We start from the raw sequence: 21604 nt of genomic DNA on the forward strand, positions 1-21604 counted from the left end.
GAAGCAGATAGAGATAGAACTTTATTTGTTTCCAGGAGGAAATTTTGTTGTTCAAATCTTGAAGAGTAGAAGTTATCTTTTAAAAAACAAGGGGGCTCTTTCCCCTGTTCACTTTGCTCAACAACTCCTGGGCAGGCGCTATGCGCTAACCACTACACGTATCTGTCACTCGCGTATGGGGAAGTGGATGTACAATTTAAACAGATTGTTATTTTCATGGGAATTGTTACATATGCATAATAGAATTAACTATTTTACATTTCAGTGAGTAATTAACCATAGTAAAAAATAGTAAAACATAATAAATTGAAAGATAATTATGTATCATGTTGCATTAGAGGTATTCGTTTTTGTTTTGTTTGGATTTGAAATTAACACGCAAATACTTTTTTACTTTTACTGTAAAACTTCAGTAAAAACAATTTTTTGAATTAACTTTTCGTCAATATTGCATTGAATTTTGATTCCGTGTTTGGACTTACTTCGTGACAATGCAACGTTTAACTGCCCATGAGTGAATATCGTTTGTTTCTCTCTAATAAATAACCCGACTTTTTTGAATGTTTGTCCCTGTGATTTGTTAATTGTTATAGTAAAAGCTATTCTAATGGGAAACTGTAAACGTTTTAATATGAATAGCATGTCAAGATCTCCTTTGGTGTCTAATGTTATCCACGGAAGATGTACTACATTACCTTTCCTTACCTTTAAATTTTACAAGTCAGAATAGTTTGACAGCATAGTCTATTGATATGCATTTAACCAATTTACTGTGTAACCGATCGATAATTTTTGCATTAATTTGTTTGACTTCATCGTTTTCTCTGTGCTAGGATTGCCCATGTACTCATTTCTTCTGTTGATAACCCTTCAGGATGAAATTCTTCAATAAGATTTTGACATCATAAGTCTTTTTTTGGGAACTTAAAGTGAGGAAAATGTAAAAAGTTATAAGAGCTGAGAGCACAGGAACTGTGTCTGACAAAACCTTTCACACGAATGAGAGGTGAGAAGACAGTGGGCGTGGTTGAAAATGGTTGAGAGGAAGGCGGGACTTGAAAAAATCTCTTGGCAAAAGTCTCGTCTAGCAGGACTTGAAAAAATCTCTTGACAATAGTGTCGTCTCAAGATTTTCTTTTATAATAGAGAGATATGGATTGATTATTATATTCTGTCCTGTAGCAAATGATGCATTCTTTATTGTTTGAACTTTTTATGCTTACAGGATTTTTTTTTCTTTTGTTCTTTATTTCGCCTTATACGATTTCTCGTATTAGGGATTTGTTAGTTTTCGCATACCCCTTGGGGTCAGAGCACAGGGTCAGCCATTGTACAACGCCCCTGGAACAATTACAGGTTAAGGGTCTTGCTCTTGGGCTCAGCAGAGTAGGATCTCTTTGGCAGTGATGGGGATTCGAACCGGCAACCTTCAGGATACCAGCGCAGATCCTTAGCCTCAGAGCCACCACTCCACCCTATTTGGATTTGGGTATAGACAGACATTAATTCTGTCTGTACCATAAGCTAAAACACCATGACTTTACTAATCAGAAACCTTCATTATTAGATAAAATCCTGATGAATGCTTAACAGATGGGCGTGAATAGTTAGGTACACACATTTTGTTGGAGTCTCCTTCTCATGCAATTAGTGATCATCATCAGCCACGTTGAAGTAAAGGTAATGCTGTATTTCATAATAAAATAATCCAGGCTAGGAGAACATGAAGAAAGATAGTGAAGAGTGAGATACCAAACTAGGGAAAGGAGGTCATCAGTAATGGGCCTGAATTAAAGCATGCCACCAGGAGGTGCACACATAGTGTCACATGGGAGGCAGCTCATAGGGTTAGATAAATGTACTTATCTGCCAGACCTGGGGTTGGCGCTGTCATCTGCTACTTTCATCTTTTCTCCCTCTGCATACCCACACAAAGAATTTCCACCTGACGACCGCACTTCTGGTTCCAGCTTCCCTGCACCTAACCCCTTTCTCTCTCACCTCTATACAACCTCCATCTTTGTATAGTCTCATCAGTTCATTAATGAGCACCATCCGTAAAGACATATCTGTTAACTTGCCATTTTGGTTTATATTTTACCTATTCTGTAGTATACAGGGGTACCACGTTGATTTTTGCAGAAATAATGTCTGAAGATCAAAACCTGAATGCCATCATAACCTCTATAGCCACCAAACTGTAGAATCTCAAGGTAGGACAGTATCAGACACAGCTCTCTGAGTCAGAGGTACGGAGTTAAGCATGTGTGGCTCCCCAACTGGATCAGTCATGGGCATCATCCCAGGTATTATTGCCCCTACAGGTTAATGACAATATTGAGTCAAATCTCTTAATTTTTTAACGTACTGCTACCAGGCATCACAGGCAGTGAGCAAAATGGGTGTGATAAGTGCTCCGTGGCACTGTGTAAATTTTAAATAAATAACTGAGTGCCAAAAAGTGTAGGCTCCAAATGGGCATGGGTGTGTGTGAGTGCATTTCGCTCCACGGTTCATTGAGGTGCTGGATAACCATGCCGCACACACATGCAAAGGTAAGAAGATCAGTCAGGTGCCTAAGTGGTGCTGCAGAGAAAGCAGCACATCGCATCTGTGCCCAATTGGAGAGGCAGCACAAGAGGGGCCTACACGGCAGGGAGGAGAAAAGAGAACAAGACAGAAAAAGACAGAACAGAAACAGAGCCATGAGAATAGCATCATGAGGAGAGGCAGGATGAGCCAGACAGTCAGCCAGTGTGTGTGAGAGGCAGTGTGGTCATTGGCACTGCAAAAGAGCGAAGGATTGGCTCTCAGGGACGGATCATCCCCACAGAATTTGTGTCAAGGACTGGGTGCAGTTGACCCTATGGACTTTAGCTGGGTGAAAGGAGGAAGGTACTGTTCAGTTGCTCATCCCTTGTCTGTTCCCTGTACAGGAGTGGTGCTTATAAATAGACACAAGGTTACCGCATTGATCAGTTCTGCCAGCAGCATTTCTATTGTCGCTTGCCAATTTGTGGCTAAGGGGAAGACCAGTCTGTCCTATATTCACGGGGAAACTCAGTGGTATAGTTCAGCCTCATGTATTATTAATTGTGGAAGTATATTAAGGTCATTATGAGTAGCTGTCCTCTGAAATCAAACCTGTTAGGTAATCCTGAGGCAAGACTGGTCTCAAATTAAAAGCGGCATCACACGATCCACTCCTGGGAAGCTTTTGGGCTTGGTTATAGACTCCGTCTAAAGCTGTCATCATGCGTGTTCTCAGCCAGCATCAAAGAGTCATGTAGCTACCCAGTGTGACATGGTGTAGGCAGTGACATTGCAGACAGAAGTAATGTAGGTCAAGGCTGCGCCGTCCTGGTCATAAACCACGCCCATTGAGGTTGACCCTGATCCTGTCTCTATATTACATTTTCCAATGAGGTGAACTCTGGCTAACCTTTAAATGGGAAAAATGGAACGATTCCCTCAAGTTTGGCAAAACTGCAGTAGTTTTGGTAAACTGCCAACACATGCAACATCCCATGCCACAATGGTCGCACCTTGTTTTAAACAATGATCTCCTTTATCGGGTAGCAGAACATAAGAGGGAGGTGAAGTTGTTAATGCTTGTCCCTGAGACTTTCTGGCAACAGGTCTGAGAGTTAGCTCACACTCACCTCCTAGGTGCCCACCTGGGAGTCGACAAGAAGCTTGTGCACCATAAGCTCAGATTTTATTGGCTGGTGATCAATGAGGAGGTCATCACTTTTGTACTTCTTGTCCAGAGTGTCAATTGTGGCAGATTCCTAGGAGATTACCACCCTCCTCTGATTTCCATTCCCCTAGTTGACATTCCCTTTGAGTGCATAGGTGTCGAAATCATGGGACCCCTTGTTCTTTCAGCTAGAGGACATAAGTACATCTTAGTCCTGGTTGATTATGCTACTCATTATCCCGAGGCTATCGAATTATGGACAGCCACCTCTAGTAGACACTGGCAGTATCTATCCTTCCATTTGGATTGCCCAGGAATCCAGCAACTCTCCAGCATCTGGTAGATAGAGTGCTGCATCCCCACAATGCCTATAGTGCTGCCTACTTGGATGACATTATCGTGTATTCCAGAACATAGAAGGAACACCTACAACAGGTTTGGGCTGTGCTCCATACACTAGGTGAGGACGGTCTCAAGATTAATCCAAAGAAATGCTTCTTTGGGGTAACCGAAGCCAAATATTTAGGTTACCTTTTGGGCAGGCATACAGTATGACTACAGTGTTTGAAGATTGAAGCCATCATTAGGTGTACCCGTCCAAAGAACAAGAGGCAAGTCCTTCTGGGTTTAGCAGGTTACTACTGTTGATTTGTGCCTCGCATTTCAATGGGAATGGCACCCTTGACTAATTTAACGAAGTATGCCCCCGAATAATATGGTATGGGATTCAAATGTGGGCACTGCATTTCATAACCTAAAACAGGCCCTGACATAGGTTCCAACTATAATTGCTCCTAACTTTTCTTTGATTTTTATTCTCCAGAATGGCGGTTCAGACACAGGTCTTGGTACCGTTTTGAGCTGAAGCGTTAATGGTGTTGAACACCCCGTCATGTTCCTGAGCCAGAAACTGCTGGACCTGGAAACCAGTTATGTGGTGGTAGAGCAGGAGTCTCTGGCAATCAAATGGGCAGTTACCCAGTGGAGGTATTATCTCCTTGGCCGTGAGTTCACCTTGGTCACTGATCATGCCCCACTCCAGTGGATGGTGGTGCACAGGTAATCAAACCTGCAAGTCACAAGGTGGTTTTTGGACCTGCTGCCTTATAGGTTTACTCTGCTCTGTGACTTCTCGGTTTGGGCCACCTGACCAGATAGGTGTGGGCTGAAGGGGCCGTGTTACACATATGCGTATGGGCAGCTTACGGGCTTAATCACTGTAATTATCTGCCAGACCTGGGGTTGGTGCTGTCATCTACTACTTTCTCGTTTTCTCCCCCTGCAGATGCATAGAAGGAACTTTTCAACTGATGACTGCACCCTAACCCTGGACCTGCTCCTTCCTGTCTTACCCCTGTATATAACTACCATTTTTGTACAGTCTCATCCAATTCTTTCATGAGTTCTGAGCACAAGTCACTGGCAGAGGGTGCATGAAATACAAGGAGGAAAAAACACATCTATGCTCTCTGATTTCAGTCTTTGAAAGGCATTTATAATCAGAGATGCCTTTTTATGCACCATTGTGCCAGAGTAGTCTTGACAATTGTCAGTCTCATCTTAGGCATTACAGATCACTTGTATGTTAACAGAATGTAAATGCTTACAGTTAACAAAACAGCTTCATTCTCACTAAATGCTCCAATTCCGGTAGGAAAACTGGACACTGCTGAAAATTGCTTTTTTATGTTGGTAAAAATATGTTAAATGTATATGCACAGTAGACATGAGAGTGAAGCTTGGCTGAGATATTCCTGACCTTTCAGTCATTCCCTGAGAAGTGGCAAGAGGCTGATATAAACTGACAAAAAACGAAAAATTTCTTCAATGCAAATATGTAGCATTGGCCCTTTAAAAGAGGAACTAAAACAGTCTGTGCATCATATTCATCGCATTTGAGCTTTAATATGTTTGTCATGTCAACACATTTCATAATAACACATTGGTGAAAATGAATTATGTGTGTGAGTTGTCATTTAGCTGGTTTGTCTGAAATTCCTAATTGATCAAAGGTGTTGTCATTTCCCAGTGTCATGTATACACATCTGTGGATCACACTCAGGGCTCCTCTAAGGTATGTGATACCACCCTGGGTCGAGATGGAGTGCTGTTGCTAATCATATTTTTTCCTGTTCCTTCCATGCCACTGAGAAGAGGCCCAATGAGGGCACCTGACTCAGGCCCTTCTGGTCTCCCGTGTATTAGTCACGGAGTCAATATAAGGAGGCATCACTCTGTGGGCGGAACATGGCACAGGATGACACTCCTGTGCAACTGCCCAACTCAAAGGAGACAGAAAGCTTGAAGCCCAATTTTGGCTACTTTTGTTTGCTATTATGTCACTGCCTCCACGCCAAAGAGCTCATATACTTTACTTTGAAGTAAACGGGGACAGCCAGATTGGCACCGAAGCATTTTCTGAATAAGACTTCGATCCCTCACTCGAACACACCAGTTTCTCCAAAATGCTGCATACACATGGGTCACAGCTGCTGTAAATATATAACTGTTCCCCTGTCAGGTTTTCTTTTATAAATCCAACGTTTGTGTGGGAAGTTGTGTATACGTATTTCAAGACTCATTTTGTGCATATGCCAGCTTTATAAATGAAGTCCCAGGTAAGGAAAGAACAGGTACGGTATGTAGTGGAAGAGTTGTTGAGTGGTTTTCTAGTCTCGTGTTGTCCAGCAAACCTCTGACTGCACAGTAGTTAGGGCTGCTACCACAAATGCTCCAGAGTCCTGTGTTCGAATCATAAATTGTTTTTTTCACCTGAAAGCCATCCAATTAAAATTGAACATGTTGCTGCTTCGGTTTACGCAATCAAGAGTCATTATTTTTTTTCCTGGCTACAAGGTTCACAGTTTACGTAATATTTAAATCGGTATTTGTGTATATGTAGAGAAAGTCACAAAAACACACAAATAATACTTATTGCTTTACCGTAGATAGAAGAGATTCTGCCATCAAAAGAAGATTCTCAGCCTGTCCAGGGTTTCCTAAGATGTCTACAGTTTCTATAGCAAATGTTATAAGCCGTTCTGGGTCATCATCTGTAAAGAGACATTTTATTTATTTAGTATAGTCAAAGAAAATTAATTATAATTAACTTGTTTATGCTGGATTTTAGAACATCATTAAGTTATCTATTAATTTATTCTTCCTTTTATTTATTGAACCTGCTTATTCAGTTATAGGGTCACAAGGTGCAACAGCCAGTGCCCATACCAGCAGAACTAAGTTCACAACTTAAATCAACACCACATAGGCTGCCACCTATCACTGAGCACACTATACAGTATATGCATCCATCATGACTTCATAAATACACCCAAAATGACTGTATGAAGTCAAAAATTAATAGAGCTTGCATAATTTTGGAACTACAGTACCTAGGAGAAAAAACAAACAAGTGTTTAGAGGTGTGAAGTAGCAGTGTGGTGTGGCGGGTCCACGGCTCTGAATGAAAGGCCAATTTTTAAATAATCCATTTGGCCCTGTCAGTCTCCGTGGGCGCGATCGTGCAGACACAGGTAGTTGATGAGGTAATTGAGGCGAGTGGCACCTGCCTGTGAGAATGCGATCATTTTCAATTGCTTAATTGGCTTTCTGCGGAGTGTAATTGAGGCGCTGCACCCATGAAGCCATATAAGTATGGGCCGGTACAGAAGAGAAGAAGGATGGAAAAGAAAAAGAACGAGTAAGAGTGGTATTGGTGAAAAAGTGAGTGCCGGTTGAAAGAGAGAGGTCAGTGCGGTCAGGGGTCCCATGTTAGAGCAAGTGATCGGCGCTCAAGGGATGGATTGCGCCCATTGATTATGTAGAGGAGTGGGTTTGGTCGAGGTGGTGTCCTTCCTAGGGATCCGAGGAACGACTGCGTGTGCGAGAAGGTAGACAGGAGGACAACCGACCCTGAGCGGTCTGACAGATGCCGACGGAGGCAGCCAAGATGGGGGTCGGTAGCGAGAGGACCATGGCGGCTGAAGTCTCTCCAGCTGAGTGAGCCTTGGGAGAGCTGGAGAGACAGAGAAGGAGCTGTGTTTGGCTGGTTTGCCCCAATGACGGTTGCAGGTTTTAGTCTCATTTTAGCCTTGTTTTAACACATAGATTTTTACCTTTTATGGATTATTTATTAACATTTTGAAGAAACTGCACTTCCATTATGTACACTGTTTTGATTTTGGTTTGTTTTTAATAAAAGCACTGTTGCACTTTTCCACCATCCCCTTGCTCAGTTTGATTTGTCCCTATCAGAGCAGTTCATCCGGTTACATTATCAATGGTGTCAGGTTCGAGAGGCTCCCAGATGGGAAATGGGAGCATGGAGCATGACCCGCACCGCCACAAGCAGTACTAACTAATGTGCCAACATGCCTTCCATACATAGGGCAAAAATTGTATTGGGCTAATATTAGACAGGAAACAGGCCTGGCAAAACATGACTTCAAAATAGAAACCTTTCTTGGTAATTGGGTTGCACTTCTCAGAATTAGTTTGAATAAACAGGTACCAGGGAATGGCATACCATATTTATTAAGATTGCTCAAAGGCATTAAAATAAAAGAGAGGGCAAGGTGAATGTCAGAAAGTAAAAAATAATGCCCCTTGAGCAGTAGGTGGGGGCTAGATGTTCGGGTTTTTGCTGCAAATAGTGGGTGGTATACAACCAGGTTACTATAAAGAGTGTCTGGCATTTTAGTAGAGAATTGGAACTTAGCCATGGAGGGACACCTGGAGCCATCAGGTGAAGGTCTAGTTCAGGCAGTCACAGGACCTTCAGACTGCATTTCTGATATTTGGAGACTGCTTCTTGACAATGGCAAATTTACCTTAAATTCAGGTTAGGGCAAAGGTTCTCTGACTTGAAGGAAAATTGGTCAGCAAGGAGAGAATCAAGAAGGTGACTAGAAGAGGCTTGTGGTGTTTAGTGATAGATCAGTGGACAAGCAACTAATCATCAGTCCTCCCATCTGAGTTTTAATGATAAAACAGCCAAATCTGGCCAGATTTGGAATTTAGAAATGTTTGCTCTTAGAACATTATTATTAGTATCCTTTGGTTGCTCTTTAATACCAAAGTATAATGAATAAATGTATCTATTCCATTCTAGGTTTTACATTATTAGGACAGCAGCAAGAAATTAAAAAAATTCGAAGCAAATAAAAAAGGTGCAAAGTATCATTCCTTTTTGACACAGTTGCAAAGGAGTTTCTAGAAGCTATTGATATGTTTTATAATATGGGATATGCTGTCTAAACACTTTCCCTAACAATGATGAACATTCTTGGGGGACTCCTCTGATGCTCATTTCCTTAGACATCATCTTATACTTTTAACCTTGCTCTGTTAAGTGATCTGTAATGAGAGTAGGGAGAAGGTTGAGTAGAACCAGGAGAGGTGGAGATACAGTCTGCCCTAGGTAGGAGAGAAATGAAGGTCAGTAAGAACAAGACAGAATACATGTGAGAGGGAGGTTAGAAAAGTGGTGAGGATGCAGGGAGTAGAGCTGGCGAAGGTGGATGAGTTTAAATACTTGGGACCATCACTGCAGAGTGATTGGGAGTGTGAAAGAGAGGTGAAGAAGAGAGTGCAGGCAGGGTGGAGAAGAGTGTCAGGAGTGATTTGTGACATACAGATACCTACAAGAGTGAAAGGCAAGGTCTACAGGACGGTAATGAAACCAGTTATGTTATATGGGTTGGAGACGGTAGCAATGACAAGAAGACAGGAGATGGAGCTAGAGGTGGCAGAGTTAAAGATGTTAAGATTTGCATTGGGTATAATGAGGATGGACGGATTAGAAATGAGTACATTAGAGGGTCAGCTCAGGTTGAATGATTTGGAGACAAAGACAGAGAGGCGAGATTGCACTGGTTTAGACATGTGCAAAGGGTAGATGATGTGTGTTTTAGGAGAAGAATGCTAGGGATGGAGCTGCTAGGTAAGAGGAAAAGAGGAATGCCTAAGAGAATGTTTATGGATGTGGTGAGAGAGGACATGCAGGTGGTGGGTGTGACAGAGCAAGATGCAGAGGACAGGAAGATATGGAAGAAGATGATCCGCTGTGGAAACCCCTAACGGGAGCAGCCAAAAGACAAAGAAGAAGTTTACAAAGGAAATGAAAATACATAACCTTATCAAGATTGCATGTCATAGTGTTTCAACTCATATTGGAGAATTTTAAGAACATTATCAAAAGGCAAACAAAAAATAAAGCTGAACAAAAACTGGTATGCAAAATGTGACTAAATGTTTAAACAGTTCAAAATTAATGCAGCTATTTTAAAGCCTGTTAGACACAGGAATAGATCTCTTAGGCAACACTTTATCCAGCTTTACATGGGCATAGAATGTATTTCTCATGAGGACCGAACATAAGCAACTCATGCATACAACTAATACTCCAGGGCTTTACCTTTTTCAGACCATTTATGGAAAAATAGGACTAAGTACATTGGATGTGCTCTCATTGTGACACAAATAATTATTAATATAAAGTCCTCACTTAACCAGCAACTAGATTTTAACTGTGTTACTATTAAATGTATCTATCCATTCAACCATTTCCTGGACCTGCTTTGTCTGCTACAGGGCCACAAGGAACTGTAGCCTTTCCCAGGAGAATCATACACATGGCAGGAACCAGCTGTGCAACAGATGCCATTTTATCACACATGTGTAAACATGCAAAAGGCCAATTCTGAATCACAAATTGTCTTAAGGATGTGGAATAAAACATGTACAGCTGGGAAAAGTCACATGGGCAAGAAGAGAATATGAAAAAACTCCATATTAACAGTAAACAGGGTGGAAACTAAACCTATGTCTCTAGAGCTGAGTCAGCAGCACGCACCACTGTCACCATCATGTTACCAATTTGTAAATCATTAACTGTTTAGTTAAGAGAAGGAAATTTGTAAATAACACCCTATATTTTATATGTGATGAAGCCTAGCACATAATGCACTGGACTGTATAGCATAAGATTCCCAGCTCAAACTGACCTGCCATGTCAAATAGTATAAAAATAGCTGAAGTTTATAACTCTCTTTGAATTAAAAATGAACACTTAAAAATACATCCATTCCTAGTTTAGGTAGGTTTGGACCCACATTTGAATGCAGCACAAGTCTATAGCATACCAGGTCATTTAATAAATTATACAAAGCCTATAATTACATTAAAAAAGTAATCTAAATGTTGAACACCTTGTTATGCAAGTTAGGACTACCCAGCCCGATGTCAGCATGGTGGTGCAGTGCTTAAGACTGATGCCCCAGTATAGTTGGCACCTTGGTTTGATTACTTGACCAGTTATTGCTTATGTGGAGTCTGCACATTCTCCCCATGCCACCGAGATTTCCGGAAGTACACCAGTTCCTCTCACATCACAAAGACACTCAGGGTAGGTTAACAAGTGAGAAAGCATGCACTGCCATTTTGTACAGCATTGGTTCGTCTCATTTACCAGATGCTAATGGGGTAGGCTCTGTTTATCTGCAGAACTATAAGAGATAAAGCAGGATCAGAAAATAAATGGCTGGATAGCACTCACCTAATGTTTGGGTGGGCCAGAGGGTTGCTAAGCAATCTCTTTATCATAGGCTAATTCCTACACGTATCTTTATTTATTTCTTTAAAAAAAAAAAAATTCCGCTTTTGTACTCACTCTGGGGATTGAGACTTCATGACTTCACTCATGACTCTTATTCGTTCATTGACATTTTACTCCCATAACTTTTTTAAACAGTGCTGACACAGTGACACATTGGTAAGTGATACTGTCTAAGAGTTCCAGATGCCTGAGGCTGAATCCCTGACCGAACTCTGCATCTGAGGAATCTGCATGCTCTCTCTATACCTTTTCTTTTGTGGTGATGTCCGAGACAATGTCACTTCAATGTGTCATTCCTGCCTTGCATCCCATGCCATTGGTTTAGGCTTCACCTCAACCTTGACCAAAAAATTCCAATAACAAATTCATTATTTTTGAAAAGCAAGTAATAAGTGAAAAAGTGATCAGAAATGAATGATAATAAATGAGCAAAGTCTCCAGCTGCGTACATTTAAGCCACTTAAGGGTATGTGTTCTATAAACATGCACACATCAATATGCATAATAATTACTTTACATAATTTTAATAAATCACTTACAGTTATAAAGTTATTGTTGAGATTTTAACCGTATGCTCATATTTTCATTAAATGATTTATCAAATGTTGTTTAGGGTTGGTTCCTACCTGGTGCACAATACTGCTGGAATAAGCTACCAAGCCCTACGACTAAGATTTGGATCATGCAGATGCAAAAATGAGTTGATGGATTTATGCATGTTTCTTTTACAGTACCTAAAAATTAAAAGTAAAACAGACTTCCTGCAGAGAAAAACATGAACTGAGCACTCAGAGAGTGTGGCCAAGTGTCTAAAGAACTGGACTTTAAAGAATAAAGATGACAGCTCAGTCCCTGACACAGATTCAATGTGCCCTGTACTCAAATGAAAACTAAATATTTTTGCTGAATAAACATTAACAGTTACATTTGTTAGCTGCTGTTTATCACAAGAGGTTAGATGTACCTAATTTTAGGAAGGGGTAAGGACTACAAGATTGCCACTTCTACCCTGACATGTACTGTAAAACCATAAAACCAACAGAGGAAATTCTTACTTTTTCATAAGCAGGAAGCTCTAGTACTGATCTGCACCTGTAAAGCATCTTGAAATGGTATTCCCTACAGAATGATTCTGTATGCAACAAAGTTTGATTATTTTTCATGGGTATTTGTAATAAATGTTCTTTTATTATTATGAACTTCATCACATCTCTGATCTTCTCAAGTGGGATGGAGTCTATCCCAGCAGCAGTAGGTGTAAGAAATGATGCAGCCCTGGAAAGGATGCCAGTTCATCATATGGCCCACTCCAACACACAAACACACACACAAATACAGTACTCATACAGCTGCCAATATGGAAACCAATTAACTTGACCTGTAGGTCTTTGGGGATGTGGGAAGAAAGAGTACCTAGATGAATATCCATGCAGACATGGAGAGAACATGCAATCTCCATACAAAAAATGCACGATTCAAAACCAGGATGCTAAACCTGTTAGGCAGTAGCACCATTCACTGTGACACAGTGCCACCCATACAAATTCAATTTTATCTAAGAAGGAAAAAGTAAAATAAAACTATATATCCAAATATGTTATAGGATGAAAATATTCAGACAGTACACTTAATACCTTGGCTATTTTAACTTTGTTAAGAAATCTCTCTATTATAAAAAAAAATCCTGGAAAGCAAAACCAAGGCTACGATACGTGATCTTCTCGGAAGTTCTCAGAAGACATTTAAAAGACCCGCGAGACAAAAGAGACTTGCCACGGAGCTCTCGCAGGGGCAGTAAACATGAGACTTGATGCCAAGAGATTGTCCCAGGGCCGTCTCACGGGGATGTGGAACATGAGATTCTTGCAAGACACGCCCTACTTACAAAAGATATCATATAAGAGCTCACCCATCAAAAAACACTCAGAAGTGTAGTACACACAGATCATGTGCTCTCAGCACATATAAAGCGTATAAGGACAATACGGAGAACAGAGACCCAAAGGCGTTGGAGAGAAAAAAAAGGCAGGTAAGAGATTATGAAAGCAGTGGAATTCGAAAGGCTCAAACAAACAATGGCGCAATACACATGCAGAGAAAGGTACAGAATATGAAAGCAGTAAAATTCGAAAGTATTGTAGTGTCCCAGCCAGGTTGAGGGCTTTTTGGTTTTAAGTGACTGTTAGGTCCGATTGAGGGAGGGTGGAATACAGCACGGAAGACTAATAGCGGGGTATTGATTGATGCGGTAAGGTGGGGCATTAGAGAGGGTGCTAGACAGTTGTGTTTGGGGTTAGGAAGTCGGCGATTGTTCAAGTAAAACTTTTGTGACACTTTATCATGTCAGTCGCTACAGTATCAAAGGAAAGATAGAAAAGATCGCATTACTGCAAACAAAAGGTGATTAATCATCAGAACCAGGTGTAATTGAAAAAACAGAAGGACAAATCGAGGTCAGAAATAAAAGGCAAAGAGTAAACAACAAAGTCTTTTCGCATTCGCATCATTCAATGCACAAAACGTGGATTTACACAATAATGGACCATACGCTTTGAGAATCTGTGGTCCCGGAACAGTTAAAGCATCCATCGTCTCCCGCTTATCCGAGGTCGGGTCGCGGGGGCAGCAGCTTGAGCAGAGATGCCCAGACTTCCCTCTCCCCGGCCACTTCTTCTAGCTCTTCCGGGAGAATCCCAAGGCGTTCCCAGGCCAGTCGAGAGACATAGTCCCTCCAGCGTGTCCTGGGTCTTCCCCGGGGCCTCCTCCCGGTTAGACGTGCCCGGAACACCTCACCAGGGAGGCGTCCAGGAGGCATCCTGATCAGATGCCCGAGCCACCTCATCTGACTCCTCTCGATGCGGAGGAGCAGCGGCTCTACTCTGAGCCCCTCCCGGATGACTGAGCTTCTCACCCTATCTTTAAGGGAAAGCCCAGACACCCTGCGGAGGAAACTCATTTCAGCCGCTTGTATTCGCGATCTCGTTCTTTCGGTCACTACCCATAGCTCATGACCATAGGTGAGGGTAGGAACATAGATCGACTGGTAAATTGAGAGCTTTGCCTTGCGGCTCAGCTCCTTTTTCACCACGACAGACCGATGCAGCGCCCGCATTACTGTGGATGCTGCACCGATCCGCCTGTCGATCTCACGCTCCATTCTTCCCTCACTCGTGAACAAGACCCCGAGATACTTGAACTCCTCCACTTCGGGCAGGATCTCGCTACCAACCCTGAGAGGGCACTCCACCCTTTTCCGGCTGAGGACCATGGTCTCGGATTTGGAGGTGCTGATTCCCATCCCAGCCGCTTCACACTCGGCTGCGAACCGATCCAGAGAGAGCTGAAGATCACGGCCTGATGAAGCAAACAGGACAACATCATCTGCAAAAAGCAGTGACCCAATCCTGAGCCCACCAAACCGGACCCCCTCAACGCCCTGGCTGCGCCTAGAAATTCTGTCCATAAAAGTTATGAACAGAATCGGTGACAAAGGGCAGCCCTGGCGGAGTCCAACTCTCACTGGAAACGGGTTTGACTTACTGCCGGCAATGCGGACCAAGCTCTGGCACCGATCGTACAGGGACCGAACAGCCCTTATCAGGGGGTCCGGTACCCCATACTCTCGGAGTACCCCCCACAGGATTCCCCGAGAGACACGGTCGAATGCCTTTTCCAAGTCCACAAAACACATGTAGACTGGTTGGGCAAACTCCCATGCACCCTCCAGGACCCTGCTAAGGGTATAGAGCTGGTCCACTGTTCCGCGACCAGGACGAAAACCACATTGTTCCTCCTGAATCCGAGGCTCGACTATCCGACGGATCCTCCTCTCCAGGACCCCTGAATGGCCCCTCCTTTAACCGCCACCTTATCGTGGTGGAGGGGTTTGCGTGTCCCAATGATCCTAGGAGCTCTGTTGTCCGGGGCTTTATGCCCCTGGTAGGGCCACCCAAGGCAAACTGGTCCTAGGTGAGGGATGAGACAAAGAGCGGTTAAACAAACCTCCTATGATGAAAAACAATTTTGGACGGCATTTTCCCTTGCCCGGACGCGGGTCACCGGGGCCCCACTCTGGAGCCAGGCCTGGAGGTGGGGCTCGATGGCGAGCGCCTGGTGGCCGGGCCTGCACCCATGGGGCTCAGCCGGGCACAGCCCGAATAGGCAACGTGGGTCCCCCTTCCCATGGGCTCACCACCTATGGGAGGGGCCAAGGAGGTCGGGTGCAGTGTGAGTTGGGTGGTGGCCGAAGGAGGGGACCTTGGCGGTCCAATCCTCGGCTACAGAAACAGTTAAAGCAACGACAAGTTAAATTTCAAAGAATACACAATTCGGTCAGGTGTATATTGATGATCATGGAAAAGCGATGCAAATTTTAACAGGCAAAAAGAAAGGTGATGTATATATTCTGCGAATAACATTACACACCAAAGGAGATCGTGATATGCCATTCATATTAAAATGTTTACAGTTTACTGTGAGAATAGCATTTGCTATGACAATCAATAAATCACAGGGACAAACATTAGAAAAAGTCGGATTATTTATTAGAGAAACAGAAACAATATTCACTTACGGGCAGTTATACGTTGCGTTGTCACAATGTGTCTCCAAAAAATATTGTTTTTAATGAAGCTTTAAAGTAAAAGTGCAAATAATGAAATTGAAACAATTCCAAAGAAAAAAAAATTTTAAATTGTATATCCGATTAACCAAACACAGGGGTTGGCGAGCGAAGCGAGCAGGGGGCGAAGCCCCCTAGTAAATAATAAAGAATGTAATAAATACCCTTTATAGCCACATCGCTTATGTCCTGTACAATTCCATAGCCTCCTGCAATTATTTCTTCCAATATTTTTTGAAATGAGATAAATATATCATATCCGTGATCCAATAAAGCCTTCCAGTACAGAAGAAAGTCCATTTTACATTGTTGCCAGTGTTCTGTGTTTCTGGACACAAAGTCAACTATCCTGCAAAACCAAAAAAAGCTTGTAATAAAAACATTAATGAAAATCAAGTACAATTCTGAATAATGTTTATAATAACTTACAACCATTTTCTAATTATATTAAATATTTTCTTAGATACCAAACTAGTTCCATTTCCACAGATTGTTGTTGCATTGCAGTCTACCTTGACAATACGTGAGTCCTACAAGCAAACACATATCAACCTGCATAAAAGCATCTTAAAGTTGCATAGCTTTAACAGAATAATTTACACTTGAAAGACTATTTCATTGAATTGAAAAATTCACCCTATCCTGATGCTAATATTTCTGTTTTTCATGGAATGATTTCTTTGACAACCTGTGTAGCTTGGTTCCTGCCAAAGTTGCTGGGATAGACCGCTAAATCCCATGACCCTGTAGTGAAATCAACAGGTTTGGTAAATAGATTTTATGATTTCACAGAGACAAAGATGTATTTTAAAATATCAATCTTAAGCACGGATCTGTACAAACCAAAAGGTAAAACTATTAACTAATCTGAGGACTGATCTAGATCAATTATGTTAGTGGGGGCTGGGTGGTCTCGTAACCCCTGCAGATTTTGCTTTTTTTTTTCTCCAGCCCTTTTTTTCTGTTCTCCTGGCCATCAGACCTTACTTTATTCTTTGTTATTTAGTACTGCCTAATCTTATTTTTATATTTTTGTATTTTTTATAAACTTTTCTTTCTTCATCTTGTAAACTACTTTGAGCTACAGTAATCCCTCGCTATATCGCGCTTCGACTTTCGTGGCTTCACTCTATCGTGGATTTTATATGTAAGCATATCTAAATATATAACGCGGATTTTTCGCTGCTTCGCGGGATTCTGTGGAGAATGGGTCTTTTTACTTCTAAAACATGCTTCCTCAGTTGGTTTGCCCAGCTGATTTCATACAAGGGACGCTATTGGCGGATGGCTGAGAAGCTACCCAATCAGAGTACTCAGTTAAGTTCCTGTGTGCTGATTGGCTCAGCGATGGAGCACAGAATTCAATTCTACTGCGTTAACCAGGAAGTCTCATCTCGCTCATTCAGCATCAACGTGCTCCTGCTACTGCTTCAGGGGCCGTGCCCAAGGGCCAACGGAAGATGCTAACGATTTCCGAAAAGGTAAAGGTTTTGGATATGTTGAAGGAAGGGAACAGCTACACCGCTGCAGGACGCCATTACGGAATCAATGAGTCCACGATTCTTTTTTATTTAAAAAGGAGGAAAAGAATATAAGATCTATGGCCGCAGTGTCCTTTAACCAGGGCGCAAAACGAGTTGTAAGTGGATGTAATAAGGCAGTAGTCTGGATGGAATCTGCTTTAGGTATCTGGATTGAAGACTGCCAGAAGAAGAACAACTGCATTGCTACACAGTCGCCTGAAGAGGCTCCTTTAGAAGAGTTGTAACGCTCTCTTTTGTTGTGCAGTAAAATTAAACTCCTCATTATCGGACAAGTCGCATTGTTGGTTATCGGACAAGTGTCATTGTTGGTGAGTAACATAATTAACTTTCTACGTACAGTACTTATTACATGTACATAGTTTAGTATCACTGTACACACATTTTACTGTATACAATTTTTCTTGCATTGTACGTATTTATTGCTGGTAGCCTGCCTGTCGTAATGGCTGTAACATATGTGATATTGGAGAGGCTCGATATCTTTAAAATAATATTTAGGTTTTACTGTATATAAACAGTGTGTTTACATACATTATTTCAATGAATCTTACCTAATATCTAAGAGAATACAAAGGGTTTATGCTGTATAATTGTGTGGGAAATGTTTATAAGAGTGTGGGAGAGTTTATAAGGGCTTAAAATATATAAAAATAACCAGTTTTTACTTTGCGGATTTTCACCTTTCGCGGGGGGTTCTGGAACGCAACCCCCGCGATCGAGGAGGGATTACTGTATATCATTTGTATGAAAATGTGCTAAATAAATAAATATTGTTGTTGTTGTTGTTGTAATATACATCAAAACGTAGCAAAGCTTCTAACATATGGAACATGACAAAGACTAAAGGAAATGAAGGAGGAGTATTCAGGTTTGACTTTGAACAAATGTAAGCTGAATTGATTCTGCAAGACTCAATTAAATAAGTGGGTTCAGACAATAAATCAACAAATAAATAATATTCTTCTAATCTTTAATAAGTATGTGGTGTAAGTTGTAAAAACAAAATATATCACTGGGAACCTATTGTTATGCAATTAAGTAAGTCTTACAGAAATGAGCCAAGATGTACCCCATTCATACCCTAATTATGTCAGTATAAACACTATTGAATCTGTTGGGGTTAAAGTTTCTAAATTACTTATCTATAGATACAGACAGCAAACATGTTTTTATGTACTAAATTGAAATATCTCATGTCTATTCCTTCATCATGTCTCATTACAGGAAAGAGAGAACTACTTCTGGTCGGATTTTTATGCTGTTAAACCACTAGAGGCCTGACTCAGTTTACAATCAAGAAATGATGTTAAGTTTGGGGGTCAGTCAGTTATTTCATATAAGCTCAGATTTTTCATTTCTTGTGTTTTACATATTGTTACAAATATAAAACCCTTTGACTGAGTCACAGTTGGTTCCCACCTTACAGCCAAGAAAGGGTTTACCCATCCCTCCCATGACTATGAATTGGATTAAGTCAGTTTGATAACAGATAATTAGTCACTATATATGTCACAAGATGAACTAAATACATTGTCACACACATGCGTATGGGAGGCAGCTAAAGGGCTTGAGTAAGGGCAGTTCCAAATCATACCGGGATGTGGCAGAGTGCACTGACTCTTTTTCTCCCTTTCTTGCAGACCATTCACGGGAGATTCCACCTGGCCCTCTTGACGTCACTTCCAGGACTGAGCCTATGGAAGAAGACCTTGCCGGCTCCGGCCCCTGTGATGTCACGTCCGGGCTCGAACCTATGGCTGAAGACCTTCATGAGCCTGACCTCTTTGATCTCACTTCCTGTCTTCCCCTTTAAAAGCCTCCACCTTTTCTCTATTCCCTCAGTTCTGTTTTAGACTCGGCTTTGTGCACATCAGTGCTGTATTACTTTCTCGACTTTGCAGCCAGGATACCAATTATACAGGTGGCTTCCCAAAATCTTGCTATGGCTCTGTGTGGAGTTTGTGACAACATTTAACATAAAATGGAAATGTCAGAAAAGCTGCTATATTTCTTTTATCTGACAATAGTTTGCTGGCTTCAGTTTACTTACTCCAGATTAGAAACAAAGGCATGAAGTTCATCCCAGTTTGCACATCTCTCTAGATGCCAGGGATACTCCATATAGACTCTCTCTAAAGAATGATGGTGCCGAAAGAACTGTGCCAGATGTCGGTGTAAGGTCTTCTTTCTGCTCTTTGATGCATGAGTAATACTTGAAGATTCTTCAGTTAAAGGAAGGAACGAATCTATAAAGTAAAAAAAAAATGTAAATAGGATAATTTCTGTTCCTTAGTATAAAATGTGTAATTATACATAATAGACTTATACAAATATATTCATTCTAGATAAGGCATAGAGTTTGTATTATAGCTTCTTTACGAAAGAAAAATATCCTTTAAAAAAAACTTGGTTTTGCACTTGGTTACATACATGTCAAGGGCCATTGCAGGTGTTATTTAAGGTTTGTAAGATTACTAAACTTAACAGCTTATATACAGTACATTACCTATATTTTTAATATTTATAAACAGCACGCCAGGTGAATCAAGATTTAGTGAAATTATCTACTGTAAAGAAATTAAGAGAACATCTATATCTGGAACATACTCATGAACATACTTTTGGCTGTGCAGCCGTAGTCTTTCTTATGACTGTGGTCCAAGGTAGGCTTTTTTCTTTTTCCTCATTAGCAGTTCTTTGCAGCCTTTATTGATTTTTATAAAGTGTTCGACTCAGATGATCAAGCTGCCCTGTGGGACATACTGAGTCTTCGCAGGAAACAAGTCAAATTGCTGGATGTCATGGCTGGCCTGTGCACGGGTATTGTGCTGTGCAGAGTGGAGGCAGAACCTCTGTTGATTCTAGGGTTTGTCAAGGGTGTGTTTTTGCTCCTACTTTGTTCAATTCTTGCATAGATTGGGTGTTGGGCAGGATCATGGGGTCCAGAGACAGGGGCATCTGTTGGTGAAGAAAGATTCACTGTTCTTGACTTTGCTGATGATGCTATGATCTTCGCAGAGTCAATGTAGGTACTGATCGTGGCTCTCAAGAGACTGAGTGAGGAGTTGGAGTATTTGGGCTTGCAAGTGTCCTGGATAAAAAACAAGATCCAGGACTTTAACGAACACTTGGGCACAACCATCAGCAGTGTGTCTGTCTACAGACAGAATGTCAACCTCTGGAGAGGTTTACTTACCTCAGCAGAGGCATTCATGTCTCTGGTGACTCTGTGAAGTCAGTAGACAGATCGGGAGAGAATGGCGAGTCAGGAGGTTGCTGAAAAGGGGTGTGTGGTGCTCCCGATAACTATGCAAAAGGACGAAGGTTCAAGTCCTTAGACTCCTGGTGGTTCCTGTTTTGCTACATGGTTGTGAGACATGGATGTTATCTGGTGACTTGAGACAAAGACTGGACTCCTTTAGTACTGTGTCTATTCTGAGAATCCTTGGGTAACGCTGGTTTGACTTTGTGTCGAACGAGTGGTTGCTCACAGAGTCCTGAATAAGGCACAATACCTGCATTGTGAGGGAGTATTAGTTACGGTACTACGGATTCCCTGTGGGTGAATTGTTGAGGACAGAGCAGCTGGACCAGGCCAAGGGGATGCCTACATAAAACCTGTCTTTGGCAAATAGATGGTTGTTTCCAGAGGATGGGACCGGGCCGCGTGTCTACCTTAGGGGTTGCCAACTGGGACCACGAGCTGTTTCATCGTGAGGTGGGTGCGGCAATGCACTGTACCAATGCATGCTCCCCAACCTGTCCTCACCTCACCTCATTAAAAGTAATAATGACATTGGTACGGAGGAAGTTGTCAGTCCCTCTTGACAATCTTTATTCAATATGTATTAATTAACAATGTAAAGTTCAGCTTAAGTGAAAGTGATGTCCCTACAGGGGACCACACTGAATCCACAATGCTATTCATTGACTGCTTATGTAAAACTATCTTTTTAGGAAATTATAACTTTGGAGAAACAGTAAAGCCTAATCAATTTTAGTTAATTTTAATGTAATTAAAGATTATTGAATATATTTAGCACTGCAACCAAATTACAGGCTGGTCGCTATCAATAGGATGTTTATGCATTCTCCCCATGTCTGTGCGGGTTTTTCTCTGGGTA

The 21604-nt window shown here is 41.7% G+C and overlaps 1 protein-coding gene across 1 annotated transcript in view; it reads right to left on the reverse strand.

The window, feature by feature from the left end:
* Positions 1-21604, reverse strand: part of ttc41 (tetratricopeptide repeat domain 41) — a 106380-nt gene that overhangs the window by 23709 nt on the left and 61067 nt on the right. Inside the window, exons 8-10 of the mRNA XM_028817489.2 lie at positions 19531-19726; positions 16101-16285; positions 6644-6753 (exon numbers count right to left, since the gene is read on the reverse strand). Coding sequence (XP_028673322.1) covers positions 6644-6753; positions 16101-16285; positions 19531-19726 — 491 coding nt within the window. The remainder of the gene's footprint in view (positions 1-6643; positions 6754-16100; positions 16286-19530; positions 19727-21604) is intronic.

This window comes from Erpetoichthys calabaricus, chromosome 1 (assembly GCF_900747795.2).
Source record: "Erpetoichthys calabaricus chromosome 1, fErpCal1.3, whole genome shotgun sequence".
NCBI classification, from domain to species: Eukaryota; Metazoa; Chordata; class Cladistia; order Polypteriformes; family Polypteridae; genus Erpetoichthys; species Erpetoichthys calabaricus.